Below are 27,641 nucleotides of genomic sequence, written 5' to 3'. Positions count from 1 at the left end.
TTTTCCTGTCATTTTTCTGATGAATATCATGGTGTTGGTGGCAGGTTCCAATTGCCTGATCCATAAGCTCTGTGTGCTACATTTATTAAAGCCTATTTAATATGTCATGACTTGCAATCACCAATCATGTAGTAGTACTAACGTCTTTATATTGTACAGGTTTTATACTCATTGTTGATGAAAGTGGTGCGCTTGGCGGGCACAGATCTGAGTTAGATTGATGTACAACTCGCTAATGTATTTGGAGAAATCGACAGCTAACAGATTGCCAAATCTCTTTAGGGATGCATTCTACATGTTTATGGGACACATATGTGGTGAATCTTGGTTGCCTGAAACTGCCTGAAATCAGTATGTGCTTATTGCCCATCTGGTTTCTAACTTCAGCGAGATTTTTTCTCTTTGCATGGCGTTTTTATGAGCTTCAAACATATTAGATTAATTGCTGATAGACACCCTGTACTATCGCCCAATTGCAGATGGACCCTTGGAGTTTTATTGTTGCAGATAGACCCCCTGAGTGAAAATATTTTGACCTCTTACCCTCAAAAAAAGAGGAAAATTAGCTTTTGACGAAAATAGACCAGAGGGTAAAAAGCACTTCACTGAGGGGTCTATATGCAACAATTACTTCACTCAGGCGTCTATGTGCAACAATTGAACTACTGCGTTCCACCTGCAGTTAGGCAATACTGCAAGGACTCTATTAGCGATGAACCCTAATTTATTTGTCCCATTTTCTTATCTAAAATTCTGAGAGATCTCTGCTACCTTGACCACAGGGGAGACCAGGGCCAACAAATCGCCATCATATACTCCTGTTTTTGAAATGCAAAAGTATTTTCCCCCCTTTGGATTCACTCACAGAAGTCCCGATTACATGGAGCTTGATTTCTCCATCCTTTCTTACATTCCAAACCTTCTAAACGATCCCATTTTTGCTCGAAATATTTTAGCAGTAAGCCATGAGCTGAGAGAGCATTTCTTTTAGCACCCTCCCCTATATATATATTACCTAACGCAATTGTTCAGCTTTTTGTACCATTTATCATGTAAAATTTTCATGGGGGTGTATGTAAAGGGTGAGAGAATGGTATGCGGATTATTATTTTGTGCTCTAATGGGATGAAGAGACTATTTCAAGTCATGTTTGATGTTTCTATGTTAAGTTTTGGAGACATGAATTGTATTGAAGTTCTGTGTTGCTTTCAGGAGTAGAGGTTGTGTCTTGTTCTCATGTGAACTGTGAAAATCCTGTCAAGCTGTAATGTTGTAAAATTATCATGTATTTGTAAAAGATTAAGCAACAACTAATGAACAAAATGGAGTATTTGAAGCTATGTGCTGATCTGTATTTTTAGTTGACATGCTCTACTTGTATAGCGACATAGACTACTTTTTTGTGTATCTTTATCATTGCTTTTTGAGTCATTGACCGCTCATGGCATGAAAGAATTTTAGTTTCTTATTTCTATCATTCTTATGCTGGCTTGCCACGCTATTTTTTGTGCGTTTTTGTGGGCTAGTAGTGGTGACGAGCTCTTTTTTATTATTATATATATATTGGCACTTGTGAGGACTATTTCGTAAAGTACCGAGATATTCAGCAATGATATGTTGCAAGGTATCTAGATAATTTACAGGGATTTGGTCGAGTTGGAAAACATTTGGTTGATTTGCTCCGCACTGACAGTGACACGCATAGTAGCATCTTCTAATTGTTTAGGCTTGGTTTAGATATCATGTTGTTTTTCTTGTTGTGTTTTTATAGTAAAACATCATGATATTATACCATGGTGTTTTTCTTGTGTTTTTATAATAAAACATCATGGTGTTGTGTTTTTCTCTAGAAATGCTTTCGAAACAGCATGTTGAGTGTTTTTGGTAAACGCTAGTTTGACATGTTACAACGTTAGTATTAAACATATTATTAATATATTATATATTAATTATAATAAAATATATTATAAATAAAATGATATAATATTTACTTTACATTATTATAGTATTATAAATATTAAATATAATACAATATAATATTGTATAATATATTATAATATTATCTTGTACTTTAATATGTTACATTATATTATAATTATTACATATTATTTTAAATAATAATATATTTAATTATTGTGGTATATCAATTTGTTATTGTTATATATTATATAATATTTTTAAAATAATATTATGCTATTATTAATATAATATAATATTATTAATAATATAATATTATTAATAATATTTGTTAATGCTCGTGAATAAACAGTTGATGAGGGTGAGGTTGTCTGCCGAGGAAGGATGATAAAGGATAAAGGGGCCGGCTCCCCCTCCGACTTTATGCCTAGTTCTGAATGTACGCGGTGGACTGATGGCCTGCACACACAAGGAACGTCGGGGTACGGGGCGTGTTTCCCCCATGGTACCTCCGACGGTCAAGTTAGAGGATGAGTTTGAGGGAGGTTTTGGGGAGAGTCCCTGGGCCATTGAGGTCCATGCAGGGTACATTCTCATTTTAGAATTTATTTTCTTAGTTTTTTGAGTTCATAGAATCTGAATCCCAAAAAAGCCTGCTCATCCTTTTTTCTCTCTCTCTCCTCCCCCTCTCCTTCCTCCTTCTTCTCTGGATCCATTGCCTCCCTCTTTATAGGCTGTTGAGGATAGACACGTGACTTCATCAGGGGGTCTGAGGACGTGGGTGGGGGATGAGCTAGAGGCTGAGTCAGCAGTAGTCCTTTCACGTGTCGACTGGCGACTGGAGGAGATACTATTTCGAGATGATCTCGATAAGGCCCCATGATTGATTAGATGGCGTATGGCCGAGAATACGGCGAGGTGCTAAGTCGTCCTTATCTTTACAGATGGCGGTTAGTAATTGGAGGGCGAGGCACTCGCGTACAGAAGGCGCCTCAATAACGTCCCAGGTTTGATGGATAAGGGTAAAGGGAAGATAGGCTGACCGATCTAGCCACTCATTGCTTCACAGATGACAGCTGACGACTGGAGAAAAGGTCGTCTGAGCTCAGAGGGTGTCTTGATTACGTCCCAGAAGTGACTTGTGAGCTCAGAGGGTGTCTTGATTACGTCCCAGAAGTGACTTGGGAATAGAATGAGCCGTCTTTGCATTTAAGACTTCGTCAGAGTTTGAGACTTTTGATGTGACTGATCAATACTGTGGTTGATTGATGTATGTCTTGGAAATAGCTCAGTTGGATGACTCGGATCTTTATCTTCCCAAGCAGGATTGAATTGGAAGGCGGGTCGTTCTCGTAACTTGTTGACTAGATAAGTGAGTCGTCAGCCCAGTCAAACAGCTTGGTAGACAGCCGAGTCGCCACTGGGGGAATCGTCTCGATTGGGAGTTGGGTGGACTCCTGAGTAGTCGCCTTAAAGGCGAAGAGCCGACTGCTTCCGTGCTTCGTGTCGGCTAAAAAGTTTGGCTTTTGGCTAGGCTTTTCAGCTGAGTCGATTTGAATTGTGACTCCATTAGGCTCATGGAGACAGTCCTCTAATCATTTTTGTTGATAAATGATAGATTACCATAACAATATTTATAATAAATTAATATATTACGAATATTTTAATATCATATAATATGTTATAATTTCTAATATGTTAGAGTTTATTAATAATACTTTAATAAATTATGACATAAATAAATATTATTATATTATGAATATATTATTTATACATTAACAGTTGTTAGCAATAAATTATTTTACTTTATAATATATTATATTATTTATTATATAATATAGTAATATTTTATATATTATATTACATTTACCATACAATGTATTATTCATATATTATTTTATTATTATTAAATATGTTACTATTATATCATATTTTATAATTATTAATCTATTACAATTTATTTATTAAAAATTTAATAATATTATAGTAATTATAATATTGTATAATATATTAAAAAATACGTAATATTTAATAGATTAAAAAATAAATAAAGAGAGTTAGTGTTCGGGTCCGAATTGACGGGCGGTGCCCGTAAAAGTCGCACCTTTGCTTCTCTTCGATTCTCTCATTCATTTCATTTAAAACATCTCCTCTCTCTCTCTCTCTCCTCATCACGAAAGTTCAACCTCCACCCTGTCTCTCTCTCTCTCTCTCCAAAAAGTCCCGATTCTTTCCCCAATACCAATCGAAAGCTAAATTAAATTCACTAACAAAACCCTAACCTCGGTACACTTTTGGACTTGTTTTGGATTTGCTTGAAATATTTAGTAATGTATAACGGGATGATGGATCCGGAATTGATGAGGATCGCTCAGGAGCAGATGAGTCGGATCCCTCCTCAAGAGCTCGCCAAGATGCAGCAACAAGTGAGGATCCTCAATCTCTCTCAATTTTATTAGAGTTTCTGCCGTTAATTACAGCCTTAAAATGTTTCGATTTGGTTCCGATCTGTGCTTGATTCGTAATTGAATAGTGGCTGATTTCTTTGAAATTGGATTTGGATCTCGACAGTTCTGGATTTTTTTTTTTGTTTTTGGGATTTGAATTAGGGCAATTAGTTGATTGCTTTGTGCGGGAACGCACAGTACGTGAATTTGTCTTTGCTGTTGCAAAAAAAAAAATCCATCTTGCATTACTTGTAACAATAAATTCCTCAAAATTTATCATTCGAATATTATAGGTATTAATTGTTAACCCCTCCACCAAGAATGATCAGGGTTGATGCCATAAACTTTTGGAGATTGCTGGGCATCACACGACTCATACAGGTGTTCACCATTTTTATTTTTATTTTTTCAGTAGCACTCTAGTGTTGGGCCTTCATCATAGAAAAAAGGAAGGGAAGAAAGAAAAATGCTAAATGTGGTATTTATTTGTAATAAAAAATTGAAATCTTTTTAAGCAATACAGCTGCTTGAAAGGCTACATATTACATTCTAGGGTGATCTCATCATACTGCCTGTTGCTTCACACTGATAATAAATGTTCATTTCTAGCAGTAACCTTTATCTTTATGTGGATAAATAAATATGTTTCATTTGTGGATGATCTTACAGATGATGTCGAACCCTGAGCTCATAAGATTAGCATCAGAAAGTATGAAGAATCTGAGGCCTGATGATCTGAAACGAGCTGCGGAGCAGCTAAAACACACAAGACCTGAGGATATGGTAGAGATCAGTGAGAAAGTGGCTAAAGCTAAGCCGGAAGAGATTGCAGCTATGAAGGCACATGCTGACGCACAAGTCTCTTATGAAATGAGTGCAGCTCAGATGCTGAAGCTGGAGGTTTTATTCTGTCTTTATTAAGTTATGATAAATATTTGTTATAATTATCCTTAACTACGCTGCATGAGGTATAGCTTCCTGTTTGATATGTTAATTAAAGATTTAAACTCATGATGTTTTTGGTGAAATCTGATGAGAAGTAAATGTACAGTGGATGATTGCGAATACATCTTTGTGACAATATCTGGTATCTCATTTTCTTTATCATTTCTTTTTTCATTAATTTATTTCTACTGCAGGATCTGAAGGCGTCACTCTCATGTTGAATTGATTCCTTTTTCTTTTTACTGCTGGAGACTTGATTGTCTGGATTATACTGCTTTGAATGCCTGCCATGTCAGCAACAACCTGGCCCTGAGCGTGTGTCTATGTCTGTGTTTACAGAAAAAAAAGCTATCTGATAAAAGTTAACGTCTAGACTCTTTTCCAGGTCTAATTGTGTGAGATCCGTTTTTTTATATGGAGTGTGGAGATCATCTTTGATCAGCGAAGTATGAGAACCAATTGTTATAAGTAGACTAGAAGCAGAGTGAGAGACGAGCAGATAAATCAAATGCTTATTTAATACAGAAAGGAGTTATTATGTAAAGCTCTGGGATATTTCGTATCACAGGCAATTCAAAGCATTATCAATTTCAATTGTTTTTATGTTCATTTTGCAAGATTATATGCAATGGTTGTCGAGATCATAACCTCTCATAACGTCAGCAGTGCTTATCATAACCTCTCATAACGTCAGCAGTGCTTCTCTGATTCATATACTTTCATACTTGTTCGACAACTGCATGTTTTAATTTAGGAGAAATTGCTTCCAGGTACCCACAGATAAGAATCTAAGCCTCTACAGTCCTTGTCAAAAGACAACTTCTATAAAGCCCTTGGACCCAAAAAAAAACTATTCATTTAANTTTAAGATCTAGTGGGCTAGAAGCAATTTCCCCTTTAATTTATGTGCTAGATAACGTAGTTGTCTATTAATATCTTAAGCATTACCATTTATTTAATTATCTTCTGGTGTTTTTGGCATAATCCGGAGTCTGATTCTATTCTTTTACTTTTTTCTTCTTTTCAGGGGAATAAGCTCCATGGCCGTGGACAATATCACGAGGCTTCTAATAAATATCTTCTTGTATGTCTATATCTTTAGGTTTTACCAATTTCATCATTAATGCTAACTTGTTTTCTGTATCACCAGCAATCTAATTTGTCCAGTGCTGCTCTAACCATTTTGCATTATCAGGCAAAAAACAACTTGAAAGGCATCCCTTCGGCAGAGGCTGGAACTCTTCAGTTGCAGTGTTCTCTTAATCTAATGTCATGTTACCTGAAAACCAGACAATTCGAGGACTGCATTCAGGAAGGTTCAGAGGTACAATCTTGTAAATTAATGCCACTGTCTCTAGTGATTGTGTGCAAAGTAGGTCCAGCAAGCTTAATAAGCACAATATGGAATCAACCCCTTTCTTCCCTTCCTAATCATGGGAATCTATTTCTCTCTTTTTTTCCTTTTTGATTCTCCAACCCCCATCCCCCCCCCCCCACTCCCCACATTTTCCCCCCCCACCCCCCACAAAAAAGTAATGATAATAATAAATATTCTTGTACTTCAGTTTGGAGTTTGCTGGCTCACTCATACATATCGGAGAGCATTCCTAGTGTTATTTGTGGTTGATATATCCATGCCATCCTAGGGACTGTCAATATTGTATGTCTAACCTATGTTTCCCCCACATCTTGTTTATGATGATCATGTCTGCATCCTTGTCCATTCAGATCGTGTTCTTTACAAGAAAAATTTGTTGACTGCATCTAGTGGGACATCAAATAATTAATCTACAGAACCATAATTTTGCGTAACTGTGTTGGATTCTAGACCAGCCACTCTTTTAGTGAACTAAAGTGCATACAGGATTTCTCTCCTTCTTTTTTTTTTTTTTGGGTTGGGTTTTTTTTTTTTTCTTTTTTTTTTTTTTTTTTTGGGGGGGGGGGCACTGTTTTTAGTCCATCCCATTAAAATAAATAGCAAAAATCATGTCAGCAGTTTTGCCAGCAGTGATTTGTTCCATATTCGTTGGAGATTTGTCACACTATTCTGTTTTCTTAGCTTATATATGGGACTCTCTTTTAAAGAATGATTTATGCTTCTTATTACTTTTGCTAAATGGTATTGTTGTTTGAATCCCAGGTTCTCGCTTTTGACTCAAAAAATGTTAAAGCTCTTTATCGCAGAGGTCAAGCATATAAAGAACTTGGAAAATTGGAAGTAAGCTATTTATCATCTAGTATTGCTTTAATTTTGTGAAGAAATCTTCTTTGGGGAGTCCTGGATGTGTGAAACAACTTAATTCAAAAAATGACTTTTTGTAATGATTATCTCTATTCCCCTTAGTTTTTTGGACCTGTATCTTGCCATTACTTTGTGGGATTACGATTGTCTAGCCTTATCATGTAACCTAGTTTGGCGTTTTCTTTGGAAGCTGATCACATTTTGGCAAGAAAGCACTTCAATATTCAGTAGATGTTTTTATTTCTTTCCTTTTGTGTGTGTGTGTGTGTTTTGATAATCAGGCTTCTGTCTCTGACTTGAGAAAGGCACATGAAATTTCCCCAGAAGACGAGACAATAGCAGAAGTTTTCAGGTATAAAATTCCTTGTGTAGATTGGATATCTTATTTGATTGATAAAGACACTGCAGTACTTTATGATACCAATGAATTGTTATGCAATGATGCAGAGATGCTAATGAAAAGTTGATGGAAGGCGGAGACCAGAATACATCAAGAGGTATGTGTATCATCCTTTTCTGAATGAAAGAATGAAATTATTCTTGAGCTGAATTGTAAAATATCACTGCACTTCTCATTCGTTTAACACCTGGGTCTTTTTAGGTGTAGTTATTGAAGAAATTGATGAAGAAGAGACCAGTCCAATTCGATCAGAAAGTCACGAAACCTCATCTGCGGAATGTTCTGTGGCAGAGCCAGTTGAAGCTGCTGCTCGAAACTATGGCCCAAATCTTGGTGTTTCTCCTTCTGAAGCTGAGTGCTTAAAAAGCTTACGCGACAGTCCTGAAGCCATGAGGTGAGATTCATAGCAATTTTGCTTTTCACGCACAAAAGCACTTCTACTAATGTAAGATCTCCTGGGAAAAGTATAATTGCATTCATCTCGAAGTGTCATTTGGTTTCATAACTTTCTTAATCATCATGTTAGTTATGCAGATCTTATAATCTAAAAGCAGGTTAGCATAACTGAATGGCAAAAGTAATTGCAGAGACTCTTTGATTGTCTTCTTGCTAAAATCATTGTTTCCAACCATTAATCAGTTTATCAAAAGGAAAAAAAGGAAGATGAAAGATGTCAATTGAGCTCTATGTAGCAGCAAGGTTCTAAAACATGGTTTCCTTATGCATATGGTCCGGTATCGAGTAGTGATTAATCAGATTATGTGTTTTCTATATATATTATATTATATTATATTATTATATTATTATACTCCTTATAAAAGTACGAGTTTCAGAAAAACTTTCCATAGTCAATATTACCCTTAACCTTTTTAGATATTACATTCTAATCTTATCCTAATTAATAATATATCAAATTTTTTAACAATAAAATCTTTAACTAAAAATTGATATGGAAAGAGATCAAACAGTGAAACTAATTCTCTATCATATTAAAAGATGACATGTGTCTAACTAACTCTATCTTCCTGAGAATTCTAATTAGTTTAAAACAGTTCATATCCATAATTAAAAAATTTTATCTATAAAAAAGTAAAAAAATTTAACAATCACATCTTTGTTAATTCTAAATAATTTGTAACTATCTACAATTACAAAATTTTAAAAATGTCATGTGTCCCTCCTTAATTATTTTAAAAACTTAAATTTTAGTAAATCTCCCATATCTTTGAATTGAGCACTAAATTACTAAATAATTGTAACTCTCACTAAATTCTCAGTAAATTTGATAATTTCAGAAAATATGCAATACGTTTTTATTTTTCGCACTTGACCTTCATAATGAAAATATTAACCCTCAAGCATAGTATATACCCCTCGATACACCCCTCGAATCATTCTTATTTATAAATGATCTTATTCATTTACAAACAATCCTAAAAAAATTTACACTGACTAAAATTAACCCTCAAGCACAATACATACCCCTCAAATAATTCTTATTTACAAATTATCCCATAAAGTTACAAACAATCCTGAAAAATATAAAAAATTACAAATAGCTACCTAAAAATCTAAAATTATAAATAACACAGAAAATATTGAAAGCTACAAACAACTCCTTTAAATTTCTAAAAATTATAAAAAATCCATTGACAAAATCGGGATATTAAAAACAAATCCTTGGAAAAATTAAAAAAAACATATACCCTCCTTAAAAAATCTTAAATTACAAAAAAACCTTTGAAAATCTAAAAATTAAAAAAAGGCTCTTAAAATTCTAAAATTATAAATGACCCAAAAAATGCATAAATTGCAAACAACCTCTTTAAAAAATCCAAAAAGTACAAATAACCCCCTTTAAAATTTGAAAATTACAAATGACCCTTAAATTTTCAGAAATTCAAATGAACACATGAAAAATATAAAATTACAAAAAACCCCATAGAAAGCATAATATAACAAATAGCACCTTAAAATTTTTTAAATTTTAACAACACCTAAAAATCTAAAAAATCATAAACAAGCCCTTAAATTAGAAAATTACAAAGTAATACAAAAAAATAATAAAAGAACAAACATCCCCTAGAATAATCTAGAATTAGATACAAACCCCTTTAAAATCCAAAAATTAAGATCAACAACTTGAAAATTCTAATAATTACTAACAAACCTTTGGAATAATCTGAAAATTATATACATCCATTAATTGGGTTTTTTTACCAAAATTTATTGGGTGTTAAGTAAAAAAATATAAAACTTATTAAGTTGTCAGGGTGTATTTTTGTCATTTGACTACACAAAAACTAACGATGTTAATTTTGCAAGTTTTCTACCAAAAGTTATTGGTGGTTTAGTAAGAGTATTAAAGATATTGGAGATTTAGCTCTAAATACTAAACCTATTGAGGATTTAGTGAAATTTAACCATTTGTTAAGTTTGAGGGTTTGCTGAATTGCAAAAAAACTCTAAAAATCTTTTAAAAAAAGAAAAAAGACTCTTAACATTCTAAAATTATAAATGACACCCAAAAATTAATATATTACAACCAAAAAGTACAAACAACCCTTTAAATTTTAAAAATTATAATCAACTCTCTAAAAATTCAAAAATTCAAAAATTCAAACAAACACTCGAAAAATATGAAAATTACCAAAAAAACTCCATAAAAAGTAAAAATATTATAAAAAACACTAAGAATTTAAAATCGCAAAGAGCTCCCTACAAATCTAAAAAATAATAAACATGCCCTTTAAATTAGAAAATTAAAAAAAAGGCCTCGAGAAAATTGAAAAAAGTACAAATAACCCCAAAAAATCTGAAATTAGAAATAAACTCCTTTAAAATCTAAAAATTACAATCAACCTCTTGAAAAACTTCAATAACTTTAACAATCTTTAAAAATATTTGAAAATTATAAGCATATAGTATTGGGGTTTTTTGCCAAAAACTATTGGGATAAACTAAAAAAGGTAGAGGTTATTGGCCTATTGGGCTATATTTTGGTTATTTGACTACACGTGAACTAATGATGTTAATTTTGAGACTTTTCTGCCAAATGTTATTAGGGGTTTAGTAAGAGTTTTAAAGTTATTTGGGATTTAGTTCCAAACACCAAACTCATTCGAGGTTTAATAAAATTTTCCCCTTTTTAGATTTTCATTTTTTTCATATGTACCTCCTAAATTGTATGTATTTTTAAATGTGTCCGCAAATTATAAGAATCGTAATTTTGCCCATGAAATTATTTTATCAGAAATTCCCCCTAAATCCATCGCTTTTAGTGGGGTTTCCTAACAAAGTTTTAAAGTGAAAGGGTTTTTAATAACCTCTAAATTATAGGGAGTTTCTAATATTTACAAAGTTATGTAGATTATCTAATTATCGTTGAAAGTTAAGGGGAGTTTTCTAAATTTTTGTCTTTAAAATAGTATGCCATGTTCACATAGTTATCTGCACTAAATATGAGATATATCGTGTGCCTAATAATTTATCATATCAAATAGGAAATACACAATATTTTACTATAAGCATCCAACTAAGTGGATTTTTTTAATGACTGGAAAATGGTAGTTTAGAAAGTGAAAAGTTAGATATTTAGACATTTGAAATGTTCATTATGTATATTAATTAGAAACAATAATTTGTGTAAAATTACTCAAATAAGTACTCTTAACTTACAACTACATTCTAATTTAATACATTCCGTTTTAAACATTTTATCTTTCCAATATTATACTTTGTAGACATATTTAAGTTCTTCCCAATGTTTTGATTATGAGATGAGTACAAATAACCCCAAAAAATCTGAAATTAGAAATAAACTCCTTTAAAATCTAAAAATTACAATCAACCTCTTGAAAAACTTCAATAACTTTAACAATCTTTAAAAATATTTGAAAATTATAAGCATATAGTATTGGGGTTTTTTGCCAAAAACTATTGGGATAAACTAAAAAAGGTAGAGGTTATTGGCCTATTGGGCTATATTTTGGTTATTTGACTACACGTGAACTAATGATGTTAATTTTGAGACTTTTCTGCCAAATGTTATTAGGGGTTTAGTAAGAGTTTTAAAGTTATTTGGGATTTAGTTCCAAACACCAAACTCATTCGAGGTTTAATAAAATTTTCCCCTTTTTAGATTTTCATTTTTTTCATATGTACCTCCTAAATTGTATGTATTTTTAAATGTGTCCGCAAATTATAAGAATCGTAATTTTGCCCATGAAATTATTTTATCAGAAATTCCCCCTAAATCCATCGCTTTTAGTGGGGTTTCCTAACAAAGTTTTAAAGTGAAAGGGTTTTTAATAACCTCTAAATTATAGGGAGTTTCTAATATTTACAAAGTTATGTAGATTATCTAATTATCGTTGAAAGTTAAGGGGAGTTTTCTAAATTTTTGTCTTTAAAATAGTATGCCATGTTCACATAGTTATCTGCACTAAATATGAGATATATCGTGTGCCTAATAATTTATCATATCAAATAGGAAATACACAATATTTTACTATAAGCATCCAACTAAGTGGATTTTTTTAATGACTGGAAAATGGTAGTTTAGAAAGTGAAAAGTTAGATATTTAGACATTTGAAATGTTCATTATGTATATTAATTAGAAACAATAATTTGTGTAAAATTACTCAAATAAGTACTCTTAACTTACAACTACATTCTAATTTAATACATTCCGTTTTAAACATTTTATCTTTCCAATATTATACTTTGTAGACATATTTAAGTTCTTCCCAATGTTTTGATTATGAGATGCGCATTAGGCATCATTTCAAAATATTTTAGGATCTTTATCAATTGCGAGCTTTTGAGATGTTCAGTAGGTATTTAATTAAAAATAGCGACGTGAATACAATTACTCAAATAGGTATTATTTAAGTTTTTATTAAGTTTTGATTATGAGATGTTCAATATATATAAAATCAAAAGATCTAGAGTCTTCACCACTTGCAATTATTTTGATAGGTTTGAACTCGAATGACTACATCCCATTAGAATGTCACTATCCATCAGGTATTAAGAAATAAATGAGTCATGATAGAAGGTATAACCGATGTAGTTAAGCTAAAAATTTTCTGAATTGCAAGACTAATCGAATGGGATGGAGAAGAACACTTAAATAAAGAGGGCATCTGATACCCATTAAAAGGATCTAAAGACATGAGTAAATCTCTAATTACATGAAATAGTCAAAGTCGACTATAAAGCAATATTTCACAACCTCAGTTAAGTAAGAAAATAGACCAAAAAGAAACAATAATGATATTTAATCATGTGCACTGCACGTGCATGCAAACTATATATATATATATATATATATATATATATATATATATAATATATGGGATGATAGTTGTGAGGGTGTAACTCATTTAACAAAATAAGAAGCTAAGAGATGAAATAGTGTATGTCCACAACCTTTTGATGTGACAACTAGGGTGGGCCTCATCACATTAGTAAAATAAGCAACCACCTTATACCCAATTTTCCATATTATATATATATATATATATATATATATATATATATATATATATATATATATATATATATATATATATATATATATATATATATATTATATATATATATATATATATAGAGAGAGAATGAGAGAGAGAGAGAGAGAGAGAGAGAGGAATATGGGTATGTTTGGTACCAAACACAAACTTGGGTTTGGTAGTGAGATGACTCATTCTCATCAACTTATTTAAAAGGGGGACTACATTCACATGGGTGCACATGAATTGGATAATTAAGGGGTGGTCATTTTCAAGTGAGGACCATTTGAATGAGTCGATGAGAATTGAGAAAATCATTACAAGCCGCCAAGTTTGTGCTTGGTACGAGGTATATCCATTTTTCTCATGTTTTTTTCATATATATATATATATATATATATATATATATATATATATATATATTATATCTGATAAATAAAAAGGTTGGTGGATAGAGCCATCAATCAGTTTATTCTAGCTTTACTCATTCATCATATATAAAAATATAATAATTCATGAAAAGCTTAACGTTCCAAGCAAAAGACTAACAATAATATCCCCAACCTATTTGTTGGTATACACTTAAAAATAAGACTATAAAAGTTCATAAACTAAAACACTCCTATAAGTCAACACTTTAAAATACTAATAAAAATCATCATTTAGTCTCCTCCTCATCCTCGTAGCAAATGTTCTCATCCATGTCTTCCTCGAAAGAGCTTCAAAGTCATCATCATTTCCCTTATGTAAATCATCTCTAATAGGTCCTTCCTCAATCCCCTCATCGGTCATTGCACTAGAAGAGCCCTCATATTTATCCTTGCCCTTGTACCATGCCTCCTACGTTCTTTTGGTCCTCCTGCGCGGGTCTTCATTTCTTCCACTAGTGGCGGTGGAGAGGAGGCTGCATGATGGTGACCAGGTTTAGGATTTTGAAGTAATGTATTTTCTTGGGATTTTTTTAGGCAACGATTGAGAGTACTTAGGGTAATTTAGTGCGGGTCTAGTCAGGTATATTATGTGCCGCATAATTTCATTATGCGGGCGCATACTCTTTTACCACTTGATTATGCAGTTTGACCGCATAATCAAGTGGGTATCAGCCACCCAACACGTTTGGGTGTCGGGTAGCACTCGAGTGGGTAGAGCGTGTTTTCGAACACTATACCAGGTTTTGAAGGGTGTATGTTCTCCCTAGTTTTATCTAATTTATGAAACGTCATGTACCAGGTTATTCCAAAATTATGTTTCAAATGCCAATCCTGATACATTGGCAGCAATGGGTGCCGGAGGAATGCCACCTGATATGATTAAAACAGCCACAGATATGATTACTAAGATGAAGCCTGAAGATCTTCAAAAAATGCTCGAAGTTGCTTCTTCTTTGAATGGAAAATCTCCAAACTTTCCAAACATTCATGGAGGTGGATCAAAGTTCGGTTCACAAATGCCAGAAATGACACCGGAAATGATTAAGATGGCATCTGATAAGATGTGTAAGATGTCACCTGAAGAGATTCAAAAGATGCTTAAAATTGCATCCTCGATGAATCCTAAAGGCACTCCTTTACCAAACGCTGCTACAACGTTAGGTTCACAAATTCCAGAAATGACACCTGAAATGGTTAAGATGGCCTCTGATAAGATGAGCAGCATGTCACCTGAAGAACTTCAGAAGATGTTTGAAGTGGCATCTTCAATGAATCTTAATGGTGCCCCTTTTTCGAACTCTTCATCAGACAGCACCACCCAGACATCTGGAAGTGGATCACGAGCATCAACTGCTGAAGGGAAATTCAATGATGGAGAAGTAATTGCTCAGGCCTCATCTAGCACTCCGGCTTCATCTACTGATTTGCAGGAGAGTTTGAGAAACTCAATGAAAGACCCAGCTATGCGACAGGTTTGGAGATCTCTTCAAGAAGTCTTATGTTCTACAATTCCTAATCTACATTATGTAGGTTTTTCCCCCTTTATACCAAGTATGTAGTAATTTTCTTTTATGCAACCAATTTGCAGATGTTTACGTCAATGATGAAAAATATCAGTCCAGAAATGATGGCAAATATGAGTGAACAGTATGGAATGAAGCTTTCAAAAGAAGATGCAGAAAAGGTTCAAAAAACTATGTCATCATTATCACCAGAAGACTTGGATAAAATGGTATGGGAACCTTTGATGGATTAGATCCTTAGAAGCTTTTTTGGTGTACTACAGCATTTACTTTATATATATTTAGGGTCATTTTCCCTGCTAACTATTGCGCTAACATTTTTCCTTGAATACCTACATTTGTATTCCACAAAATTTCTTTTATAGATCGATGAAAAACTTGTAAATTTTTTTACTTATGCCTGCTTTTTTTTATTATTGGGCGAACTCTTATTTCACGTATTCCTTGAGCATGTTGGTGAAAATTAGAAGGTGGATGGTATTTTGTGAGATTCTTCGATCCCTCAAAAAAAAGCTAGTAACTAGCGTAGAATTGGACCCAATGGTATAAACCACTTGTATGCCACAAATCTAAGATTAACAGAAACAATTAAAGTAAATGTGATATGGACAACTAATGAGGATGACAAAAGAGAAAGTGCCAAAAATCAATGAAGATCTATGATCTATCTCACGATAAACATGGAGTTCTCAAGAAATTCAAATCTTAGAGGAATGCGCATATTTAATGTGAAGTACATAGAACAGAAAGTGGTAGCAAGTTAGGAATATACGAGGTGAGTAAAGCAAGGAGAGAATGATAAGACTGACAAAAGAAGGGTAGCAGGGCTATGTTGGAAGCCTAAAAGCGATTTCAGTCTTATGCCTTTCTGAGAGTGATGGGAGATTCACAATTAGAAAGAGATGAAAAAGGAAAAAGGAAATAAAAGATTGAAAGGGGGAAAAAAAGAAGGTAAAGAAAGCAAGGTGCTAAACAGTCGATGAAAAGAAAATGGCATACTGGAGAAGGGTGATGGAACATGGAGTTAAAAAGAGCTGACAAAGCTCTGGAGAATTTTGCAACTGAAATTATTACTCTACTCTGATCACAACTTTCGCTCCCTATTTATACGATCATCCACTTTAAGATTTCATGATATTTCATTGAATGTGTGTACTATTACATGAATAAGGGGTTTTTCATTTGCCAAATTTTTGTCGATATAAATTCTGTATGAAACAAATTTCTCTTGTGATATATCTTCTAACCGCAGAAGCTTTTTTCTCCCTCTTATCAGATGAGATGGGCAGAGAGGGCACAAAGAGGTGTCGAAACAGTAAAGAAGACAAAGAACTGGTTGCTGGGAAGACCTGGCTTGATCTTCGCAGTTATCATGTTGGTCCTGGCCTTCATCTTTCATCGGTGGCTAAGCACTAATCTCATTATATATGGCAGAGCCGACTCTTTTGCGGAGAAAGTCCACATATGAATTATTACAGGACTGATACTGATCTTGGAGTTTTTTTTCTGTTTTTATATGTTCTTATCTAGGCCAGTGCTCGTATGAATCACAAAAAAAATATATATATATATGGCTGGGACAATTGATTTCACTCTGCATGTGAAGAGTACTATAGAAAACTAACCTGACTTTTGGGGGAGCAAGTTTGTGGGGTTAGTTCTGTATCAATTAACTTACTTCGCATTCCTTGAAATTTGTTTGGTTGAGATCAACTGTTTGTATGATTGATTTTTGTCAATTATCTAACTTGGTTTGAGGGTGATTTTTTTTTTTTTTCCTTTTTCGATGGAGAAGGAATTATATTGAGTGTCGGCTGCAATCAGAAGCTAAAAGATGTTAAATAGCAGGTAGAGTGTCTTCTTATCATCGTAGCTAGTGCATGTGCTATCCCAATCACATGTTCTAAGCGCCCGCATAACAATTTTGATGGTAGCTCTCTGAAGTCGATGCAAATAAGAATTATGGTCATCAGCATTGTGGATACCAGCAACCTAGGGATGTTAAATGGGCGGGTTTGGGCATTAAATGGGCGGGTCATAAATGGGCGGGCATGTTTTGCCCATTTGCCCATTTATGGCCCATTTAACATTTTTTAAATGGGCGGGTTTTTGCCCGCCCATTTAATAAATGGGCCGCACATTTACCCATTTAACTATAATAGCTAGCGGTGTGCAACGGTCGGTTCGGTTCGGTTTTTACCAAAATTTGAACAACCGAACCGAATCGTCCATAATTCAAAACCGAACCGAACTGTTACAAGTCGGTTCGGTGCGGTTCGGTTCGGTTTGTTTGGTTCTAACTTCATCAAATTTCTTATCAAACAACAAACAGTGTTAAAGAAAAAAAAGATATCAACAAAGTAGGATATTATGAAGCATTAAACACTGATATAATGATATTGTTTTCAACCTATAATGATTCAGAAAATGAGTTTAGGGTTTGAGTCTTTGACTCTTTGGGGACGGGTCGGGTAGGGTTTAAGATCAGAATGAGTAGTATTGCACTATATTCGGTCGGTTCGGATCGGTTCGGGTTAAAAAGTTTTCAAACCGACTCAAACCGCCCTACTCATAAAACCGATTTTTTCGGGTCGGTTCGGTCGATTTTTTCGGTTTGGACCGAACCATGTTCAGCCCTAATAATAGCTATGTATATAATACTTTTGAGGTGTTTTTTGTAAATTTCTAGGGGGCTTTTTGCAAACAATTGGGGGCTTTTCGTAAACTTTTGGGGGGGGGGGTTTACAAACTTTTGGGGTTTTTTCGCAAGCTTTAAGACCTAAAACCAACGATTGCCACTCATGACCTGGTGCTAGGCTTGTGATAAAATACTAACAAATACAACAATATATCACATGAGAACATTGACACAAACTTTGCATTACCATTGCTTGATTTTAGTTCATAAACAGGTTCAACTAACTTTGCTTCCGAATACATTATCTTTATAGATCAATTTGGTAAAGTAATTTTACAAGACAACAACTTGATCAAAGACCTATAACTCTCAATGCAAACTAATCTCTTGGACTGCTCGAAAGAAGCAAATATACTGTAACAACCTTTTTTATATGTTAATGAAAAAACTACTCGATAACTAGTTGACAACCTCCATAAACTCCACAACTAAACAAGAAGAAATCGCAACCATCCGCTCATGAGATCAAAGATGACATGGATCAATGGACGATGTATGTGACAAGGAGTGCAATAAGAGCAGCCCCTCGATCAACTGCCTTACCTGCAAAATACAGTGAAACATGATATTCAAATTAGCAATCTATTTTATTATTTTTCATGCTATATAGAATTTCAAACTTTTGTGAACATACTCCACTTCACTGCATTACTATATGGGATTGAACCCATTTTTTTTATGCATATATCTTGACCAACTTCGCCATGCTGTAATTTTCTCCACTGGTTTATGTAATTCGAAATCTAATCAGGTTGCAAATTGCATAAGCTGTTCTGAGTTGATACTTGATTAAATGCTTTTATTTACTCTGAATATCTAAATACGTACTGCCAGTTTCTCCTTTGCTTCTGGCTTAAGCAACTCAATTCCTTGTAGCTAAAACTCAGTCTTACTCTCTTTGTACACTGTATTAATCTATGGTAGTATGTAATGGTTGCTCCTTAGTACACCGGCTGAAATTACAGTCTCCTTTCTACATGTTCTTTGTCTTTTACTTGAATTTATTTCAAATAACTGGTTGATATGGGCAATCTTAAGTTTAGCCTTTGTACTTAAAAATGCTTTGGTGTTGGCAACGATGGATGCGAGCATTGATGTGGGTTAATGTTAATAAGGGAGCAATAGAAACCTTTAACTTTTACAGAAAATGGGTTTGATGGTGGCACTAATGCATGCGAATTTTGATGTTGGTTTTGTATAGTGACAAGGAAGTTTACAGGTATAGTACCTAACCCCTAAAAATAAAAGGGCAATCATATCAATATATAAGACTAACAATGAGTATACAAGTAAAAACTTCATAATTAGAAAACTGGTGGAGATAAGGCGGGACTAAAATCTAAAAACGTGGTGAAAACTACCTCAGAGATTGGCTTATAATTCCACTCTATTCTCAGCGCATGCGCAGCCCTTCGATACTCCCTACAGTCAAAATGAAGCAAAGAGTTACTCAATTTTGATTAAAACTAGAGCATATTCATCCTAAAATCATGAAAATCATGAAGATTATACAGCAAGATGCAATTTTTCATCTTTTATCATGTAATTTATCAAGAAAATATACAACAGAACAAATCAAAACAAATGAAAAACAACATCTCAAGATTACGCATGAAATGAAACCTTACGAACTCTATTATTTGTGCCACAAATATAAAACATATGGGTTTTCATGCTAACCTATCATTAACTCAATCATGTCATATATTACCTAATATCAAGATACAACACCAATGTCATTATATTCAGATTGGCTCGCCAAATTTTAGGCTTTTAAAATTATAAAAAATTCACCTTCTTGAATCTCAGTGACAATGAGTGGTGAAACTCCTCTACTGTTACTCCATTTCCCCCTCTCTAAGCATCCATAGAATTATACAATATCATATATATGTTGCACATAATTTCAGACAATATGCACGACCAGATGGAATGTTAAGCACAAAATTCTATGAAAATAATCATAAAGATTTGCTAAGTGGCAAGGACAACCGTCTCTGTGGGCATCAGATCAGCTGACGACTGCGTCATTGGTCCAGCTGACGCCCTTGCAAGCGAGGATAGTAACCCTCCCCTCTACAGATCCTTCATGTTTCCAGAATTCGTGAAGGCCTATACGAGCAATATAAAACAATAGGCAAGGAATAAGTGACAATGAGTGGTGAAACTCCTCTACTGTTACTCCATTTCCCCCTCTCTAAGCATCCATAGAATTATACAACATCATATATATATGTTGCACACAATTTCAGACAATATGCACGACCAGATGGAATGTTAAGCACATATTCATCCTTCATGTTTCCAGAATTCGTGAAGGCCTATACGAGCAATATAAAACAATAGGCAAGGAATAAGTGTCGAGTATGTCCTGAATTTATGTCAGTTCTATCCTTATCAGGCCCCAGAAATATGGCAACTCCTGTCGTAATCAAAACCCAAAATCTATGTTAAGCCTTGTCCTAATCAAACATCTTGAGACTCTCATCTAATTATTGGTGATCAGATACTACTGTTAGCAAATTTCCACGCAAGCATCTGTTAGCATGACTTAGGAAAATATTCATAAACTTCTACCAAATATTTATGAACTACCTGCGTAATTCAAAGAACTGCACAAACAAACAAAAGCTATAAGATTAAGGGGGTGTTTGGCAATTTGAAAGTGAATTTAAAATATGTAAGTTACTTTTTTTTACAAATGACTTTTACATCCATGTCAGCACGCAAGTGAAATACAGTGTTTGTTTGAAAAATTAAATTATTATCGAAAGTGCAATGTGAAGATGACGTGGCAAATTAAGATTAATTAGAAAATATAATTAAAATCATTTAATTAAATTACTTACCTTTTTGTCACTTTCATGTGACTTCACCACTTTTTTAGGGGAAGTCAAAATTGCATTAAATCTTATGTGGCAACTTTCTTACATCTCACTTTCATAACCACTTACATGAAAACAAACACCTTAATTGTTAAATGAAAGTAACTTTCTCACTTTCATCTTTCACTTGCATGCAAACAAACACCCCCTAAGTATTGGATTCGCACCAGGAAGAAAGGCAAGTAATCCGATCACAAACAAACCGTATCCCTGAGATATATCAGGAAAAATTAATATTTAGGAAGAAAGGCAAGTAATCTGATCACAAACAAACCGTATCCCTGAGATATATCAGGAAAAATTAATATTTACTCAATCGGAGCTACACTTAAATAAATTAAGAACAAAGCAGGTAGAGCTACTAGAATCAGAGAAACAAAGAGGGATCGCAGTGCTTGGAGCTCAATCCGATCAAAGTTATGAGCATTTTCAACCTAATTCTGAGCATATGCAGTCAAGCAATCCAATTATTTGATCAAAGATTCCATAAACAAGAACAAATTATTTCGGTAAAGGGAGGCATGCATCAAGTAGCAATCTTTAGCTAAATTATTGTATAAATCTGTAAACAAATTGCTAAGAAATTCAATTAAAAGAAGAATTTACTTCAATATCGCAATTTCCTCACCATTTTGGGGATTCGAGGGAACGTAAAGATCAAATGACGGAGTGCAAAGCCCTGTTTGATGAGTAAAGAGAAGCTGGATCCTCGTTTCGCGTCAAGGTCGAGGTCGAGATCGATTTGGAGGCGCAAGAGAGGAGATCGATTGGAGATGCAGGCTGAGGTAGAGGCTGAGATCGAGCAAAGATTGGGGCTGAAATCAAGCGGAAATCGAGGTCGAGTCAAGTCGAGGTCGAGAGGAGATCGAGGCTGAATCCTGGGGCTGAAATCAAGCGGAAATCGAGGTCGAGTCAAGTCGAGGTCGAGAGGAGATCGAGGCTGAATCCAGGCTTGAGATCGAGAAGAGATCAAGGCTGAGAAGGAGCGGAGATTAGAGCTGGAGCTCACCGCGAGAGGAGATCAGAGGCGAGCTCGAGAGGCGGTTGAGGCGGCGGAGGCGGAGGGTCAGGTTCGATGCCGATGAGGAGAGATTGCGATGACGGAAATAAATGAGAAGGGTTAGGCCCTTAGGGCTTCGGGTTTTGGTTTTGGGAATCGGGCGGGCAAATGGGTGAATATAGACTGCCCGTTTATTGTCCATTTAATATAGTTTGAAATGGACCCGCCCAATTAGACCCATTTAACTAAATGGGTGGGTTGTGGACGGGCTAATTGATGGGCGGGCTGGGTGGGTAAATGGGTATGGGCAAATTTTTCCTTCCCTACAGCAACCGCGGTAGCAGCGTCCAATCCTAGCTCTATATTTAGAAATCCCACTTCGTATACAAATGTCACAGTCTCGCGAGCGAGCAAAGGTTTGCATGAAGAAGCGCCATCAACCCAATTAAATCTCCTTTGAAAGGCCAGTCATGAACTCACCTTTCACATTTCTCTCTCACAACTACACCCTCTTGAAAACTGAGGCTCTTGCGATAAAAGAAATTGGGTCTTTGACATTCTGAATCCTGTGGGAAGAGCAAGAGCTAAGATATTCAAACCAAGTCGTATTATATATAACATAGTAATTTTTTCAAAAAACTAACGTACAAATAGGGCCCAACCGGGTTCGAACCGGTGACCTATTGATCTGCAGTCAATTGCTCTACCACTGAGGTATGGACCCGGTCACATTAATTTTAGTACATAACACTAATATTTTCTATTTTGCATCTTGGACCTTATATTCTTTTGGCCAATACTCAATTTGAGCATTGGTGTTTTGCAAAAGTTGAATATATTATTGTCCTGGGCAAGGGAAAAGTTTAAAACCAACATCTAAAGTTCTAGTTATTTCAAGCTTTTGCATGTGGAATTAAAATAAACGCTCCGCCGTTAATCAATAATATTATTTCATCCGGCCAGCCCCTAGTGGACGGTTAGACTTTGATTGAGTAGTTATATTTTGGTTTTTAATTTTTTAAGGGGTCGTGTTATATTTGGCTAAGAAATCACCAAACGACCGATATATATAGTCCTAGAATGAGATTGACAAGCTCTTCAAAAATCACCATCAACCAAAACTCTTCAGAATCTGTGAGGATTAATCTTGGACTAATTTTTGAGATAATATGTTTCTGTTTTGATTCAATGAGGGAGAGAGTGAATGTAATAGGGCTAATTTTAGGAGGAACTTTTTGCACAAAAAAAATGGGTAAACACTAGCCTAATTAACTTTTTCAAACAAGATTCTTTGGAAAACAAGATGAGGATCAATTTTGATCTCATTATAGGAGGCCGCCAAACGGGCCCAGGCCGCTAAAATCTCATTTTGGATCCGCCCTCTTTGCTACAGCCCGAAAAATGATGGGTTTCCCCTTTTTGAACATAACTGTAAGACAATATAAATGAGGTTAATGGTCGTCCTTGTCATATGAGGGGATTCTCGTATATAAAGTGATACGGATGATATACAAACGAACAAAGGAGAAAATACCTCGCGACCACGCTTTCTGAAATACCACTACGTCGATGTATATGAAAAAAATCATTTATGTTGGGCGCAGAGTCACGCCCTCACGCCGCGGAAGCGATATAATCCGAGAGAAAGCCCTGATTTTTATTTTCACAAAAGCTCAGGCCAACATCTATATTCCCGTTTCACAAAGGAAACAAGAACAAAAGTGAAATATATCAACAAAGTGAGATATACACTCTTCCTCTCATCAGTTCTATGACTGACTTATCGAGGGAACCTACAAGCAATAGCCAACACCCATGAAACAGTAAATACACGAGATTTACGTGGTTCGGCAAACTTGCCTACGTCCACGGGAGAATGGGGAGGGGAGATTCCACTATGAAGGAGAACACCGATGACTTGTACAATCCACAAGCTCGTCTCAAAAAAGAAGCATTGATTTTACCCAAAAAAATTGACCTCTCTTGTAAAATCTCTCCAAGCTCTCTCTTTTTCTCTCTCAAGATCCCACCTTTAGATCTGATGTTTTTTCTCTCAAAAACAACTACAGCAAAAAAGCCCTAAGTTTCTAGCCGCAGCAAGCCCTATGTTTCTCCCCTGCAGCAACTCTAGTCGACTGGTATACAAAGCAAAACCCAAGAACGTGGGGGGCACATCCACAAGCGCGGCGGTAAAACAGATCCAAGGTGCGGGTGCGGCCCACCCAAGTCCAGGCTCTCCTATAAATATCAGTCGGCTAGGGTTGCTGCAGGGGAGAAACATAGGGCTTGCTGCGGCTAGAAACTTAGGGCTTTTTTGCTGTAGTTGTTTTTGAGAGAAAAAACATCAGATCTAAACAGAGGGCTTGTTGCGGTTGTTTTTGAGAGAAAAAGCATCAGATCTAAAGGTGAGATCTTGAGAGAAAAAAAGAGAACTTGGAGAGATTTTACAAGAGAGGTCAATTTTTACATTAATAAAATAATATTATTTTACTATGCATGTGGGGCCTACGTCCAAATATTATTTTACTATGCATTAATAAAACAATATTAGTTTACTATACATTAATAAAATAATATTATTTTACTATATATGTGGGGCCCACGTCCAAATTTTTCTTCTTTGGGGCCACCACTTTTAAAAATTTTAAAGAAAACATGGGCGGCTCCGTTAGGCAGCAGCCCATGTGAGAAAAAAAAATATTTAACGAATAAAAGTCGGTGTTTTCTCTCGGGTTATATCGCTTTCACGGCGTGAGGGCGTGACTCTGTGTACAACAATTCCGTATTACGTATGATACTTATTAATCGCGATATAGAGTCAATGTATGTATGCTCAAGTTGTGGGGGAAAGGTTTGCATCCTTGTGCCAAATAGGGCTAGTCAAGATATGAGCTCTAGCTTGCAACGTCTCGTTCGATCGTTCAATGCCCCGCTGTACGAAGTTTAGCTGTCTGTCCCAAACAAACAAAATTAATACGACAACATTTATTGTTTGTCACGATACTTTGGCATGCGGACAACATAGCTGGAACTATTTTTTTCTGGAAGAGTTTAGGTACTTACCATGATTGAGGAAAACAGTAAGTTACAGAAACGCCCTTTATCGAAACCTACAGCCTCCCTTTTGTTCGAACGCCTGACAGAAATACCCCTGTCAGCTGCGCACAGAAAATCCTGACCAAGTTTGAACTACTCCCATATCTATGGAATGTACACTTTAGAGGTGTAAAATGTATCCATATCTTTAATACAACTATAGTTGTCAAATATCTTCATCTAATCTAATGTGCCTGGTTGCCAATATGGATATATAGTGAAATATTCAAAACCGTATCTAAAGTATTCGAATATATATCACAACATATAGCTTCAATTGTTTTGATCCTCGTATTAATAGATTTAAGGTTAATTTTGATGATCAATATTTTAATTAGATGTAATGAACATTTTTAATGTCCTTTTGTATACTATGAACTATATTTTCTTTCAATGTTACATCGTTTCTCATATATGTTTGGTATCCGCATGTATAATCGCGTGTCGTTCATGTCTGTCTCTGATGTTGGCGAATTGAATGCGAGTTTTCTTTACAGAGACATGCTCGAATTCATATTTATTTCAGTGGTTGGTAAATGAATATAGATATGATAAATATCATATTCGACCTGTATCTGATTCGTATTTGATTCGTTAGCGCGCACCACTACACGCAAGGCACTCATCCCTACGATCAAAGAGAAAAGCACGAATCTTTAATAGGAGTAAAGCGTCTCATGCGATCAATACGTTTGCAACCATTCATGAAATGACAAAGATAGTCCGAAAATTTTAATTGTACAAATTTTCATTTTCAAACATTCCGCTCATGCACGCAGAGCGTGTTTTACTCGTATGCTAAATAGCGTATCGTGGATGCCACGTCGCAAAATCTCAGTGTTAACTTGGTTTAATTTGCACAATTTTCTCATTCTTAATTTTTTTTAGGTGCTCTTGCAAAACAAGAAACGTTGTGTGTTTTATTGTTTACACTAGCAAATCATATTTGGTATCGTAAGTTGTTCGCGGGGCCCAACGCATGTGGGCTCGAGTCTCGACAACCAGTCAACCAATGTGCAAAGTTTTTTGCAGGCGGAATTAAATTTGACTTCATGCGAGGGAACAGTAGTTGGGGATTTGAGGATACAATTGACCTAACTAATATCCAATATTAGCCAGGAAAGATAAATGATGAACAAACTCTAACATATACAAATTGCACTCCTTTTTTCAAACGGAATTATGTCTATAAAGAAATTAGTGCACTTGAATATTGGTACATATCTAATTACGGTTTTTCTATAAAATACCCATGAGCATTCTATAAAAGAGGAGAAAGATAGAGAGAAATGAATTATGTACGGAAGTTAATCCGCACGCCTACCCTACAAAGACTTTGTCAATTTTGAACAACCAGCCATTTACCGGACCCCCAGAGCCGAGGACAGAGCGGTCATTACTCCCAACTCCAAGCAATCAAAGTAGAGGGTCATTATGGTCATTAATCCAAGAGAGGGGGTTATTATTATATTTTCCCAAAGAAGTCAACATTATACGATATACTCTCTCTGCTCCCTTTCCTTCTCAAACCAGGATCCTTTTTCATCTCCCTCCAGTTCTCTCCTCTCCTCTCCTCTCTCGGCTCAATGCATAAGTTTCAGTTTCACCCCTCTTTCTCTTAATATTTTCATGTAGTTATTAGTGTATAGAAAGGAATTATATATGTGAACATATAATTGATCATATATGGAAAGCTCCAATTGTATGGGATTTATGGCAGTCTTCGCCGTCTCCAGCAGCATCGCCATCGTCACGTTCCAAGCTCACAAGCGCCTCCTTTCTGATTTCATGAGGAAGGCCCAACTCGAGCTCGGTATGCCAAAAATTTACCCCCCTTTTTTTCTTGTTTTCTTTTTTTTTTTTTTTTTTTACTTTTTTGTTTAATTTTGATCATTTCGCAAGAAAACCCAATTGGGTTGCTTGCATGAGTTGGCCTTTGGTTGTGTATTTTTTTTATTTTTTTCAGGAAAGTTCCATGAAACTCTTGACTTATAATTAGTTGCTTTGGTTGTTGGTTAATTTGATAGTTGAAGGAACTGGGCCCAAGATGAGGCCCAAGAGTGGGCCCAAGAAGAAGGTGAGATTTGCTCCTGATGTTGTCGAGCCATCTTCTAACAATGACCCCCCTTTTTTTTTTTTTTTCTTTTTTTTTTTTTTTTTTTACTTTTTTGTTTAATTTTGATCATTTCGCAAGAAAACCCAATTGGGTTGCTTGCATGAGTTGGCCTTTGGTTGTGTATTTTTTTTATTTTTTTCAGGAAAGTTCCATGAAACTCTTGACTTATAATTAGTTGCTTTGGTTGTTGGTTAATTTGATAGTTGAAGGAACTGGGCCCAAGATGAGGCCCAAGAGTGGGCCCAAGAAGAAGGTGAGATTTGCTCCTGATGTTGTCGAGCCATCTTCTAACAATGAGGAATATAGGAGGAGGAGATCAAAAGCTCAAAGTTGATCATGACGAACTAACTAAAGCTCCTCTCCTCTCCTCTCTTATTGTATTTGTATGTATATTCTTATTTTATTTTATCCCCCCCCCCCCCCC

General features: G+C 35.1%; 3 protein-coding genes, 1 long non-coding RNA gene and 1 other non-coding gene across 6 annotated transcripts in view; 3 read left to right on the top strand and 2 right to left on the bottom strand.

Moving 5' to 3' along the window:
• The window catches only part of LOC109834591 (calcium-dependent protein kinase 11-like), a 9,064-nt gene extending 7,724 nt beyond the window's left edge, over window positions 1-1,340 (top strand). Inside the window, exons 9-10 of the mRNA XM_020402626.1 lie at window positions 160-351; window positions 783-1,340. The gene's annotated coding sequence lies outside the window, so the exon portion shown is untranslated. The remainder of the gene's footprint in view (window positions 1-159; window positions 352-782) is intronic.
• On the top strand, window positions 4,075-17,135 carry LOC109832894 (outer envelope protein 61-like). Of its 2 annotated transcripts, XM_020400370.1 has the most exons (12): window positions 4,267-4,343; window positions 4,658-4,745; window positions 5,034-5,264; window positions 6,337-6,393; window positions 6,505-6,633; window positions 7,450-7,527; window positions 7,833-7,903; window positions 7,999-8,048; window positions 8,153-8,345; window positions 14,699-15,371; window positions 15,488-15,631; window positions 16,699-17,135. In XM_020400370.1, exons 2-12 carry the CDS (start codon window positions 4,686-4,688, stop codon window positions 16,888-16,890), a joined length of 1,878 nt encoding a protein of 625 aa, XP_020255959.1. In that variant the 5' UTR covers window positions 4,267-4,343; window positions 4,658-4,685; the 3' UTR covers window positions 16,891-17,135. The 2 variants fall into 2 exon arrangements, with proteins under 2 accessions (XP_020255958.1, XP_020255959.1); XM_020400369.1 differs by lacking the exon at window positions 4,658-4,745 and having other exon boundaries at window positions 4,075-4,343.
• On the bottom strand, window positions 18,637-21,754 carry LOC109832061. Its single transcript, XR_002244626.1, has 4 exons — window positions 21,634-21,754; window positions 21,173-21,215; window positions 19,482-19,542; window positions 18,637-18,663 (listed from the first exon to the last, which is right to left on the bottom strand). It is a non-coding gene; the product is annotated as an uncharacterized LOC109832061 (long non-coding RNA).
• Window positions 22,658-22,729, bottom strand: TRNAC-GCA. Its single transcript has one exon. It is a non-coding gene; the product is annotated as a tRNA-Cys (tRNA).
• LOC109834590 lies at window positions 26,622-27,603 on the top strand. The gene is made up of 3 exons (XM_020402625.1): window positions 26,622-26,914; window positions 27,129-27,226; window positions 27,393-27,603. The coding sequence occupies exons 1-3, from the start codon at window positions 26,788-26,790 to the stop codon at window positions 27,549-27,551; spliced, it is 384 nt and encodes a 127-aa protein (XP_020258214.1). The 5' UTR covers window positions 26,622-26,787; the 3' UTR covers window positions 27,552-27,603.

This window comes from Asparagus officinalis, chromosome 3 (assembly GCF_001876935.1).
Source record: "Asparagus officinalis chromosome 3, Aspof.V1, whole genome shotgun sequence".
Classification (NCBI taxonomy): Eukaryota; Viridiplantae; Streptophyta; class Magnoliopsida; order Asparagales; family Asparagaceae; genus Asparagus; species Asparagus officinalis.
The sequence above is the reverse complement of the archived record's forward strand: the minus strand, read 5'-3'. Positions and strand labels throughout refer to the sequence as shown.

What these genes read in the sequence shown, in the direction of transcription:
- LOC109832894 (XM_020400369.1), top strand. Translation starts at nt 4,248, where the DNA reads ATGTATAACGGGATGATGGATCCGGAATTGATGAGGATCGCTCAGGAG. An exon ending in AGACCAGAATACATCAAGAG is followed by an intron (nt 8,049 to 8,152) that starts GTATGTGTATCA and finishes GGGTCTTTTTAG; the next exon opens with GTGTAGTTATTGAAGAAATT. An exon ending in CAGAAGACTTGGATAAAATG is followed by an intron (nt 15,632 to 16,698) that starts GTATGGGAACCT and finishes CCCTCTTATCAG; the next exon opens with ATGAGATGGGCAGAGAGGGC.
- LOC109834590 (XM_020402625.1), top strand. Translation starts at nt 26,788, where the DNA reads ATGGAAAGCTCCAATTGTATGGGATTTATGGCAGTCTTCGCCGTCTCC. An exon ending in GAAGGCCCAACTCGAGCTCG is followed by an intron (nt 26,915 to 27,128) that starts GTATGCCAAAAA and finishes TTAATTTGATAG; the next exon opens with TTGAAGGAACTGGGCCCAAG. An exon ending in CATCTTCTAACAATGACCCC is followed by an intron (nt 27,227 to 27,392) that starts CCTTTTTTTTTT and finishes ACTTATAATTAG; the next exon opens with TTGCTTTGGTTGTTGGTTAA.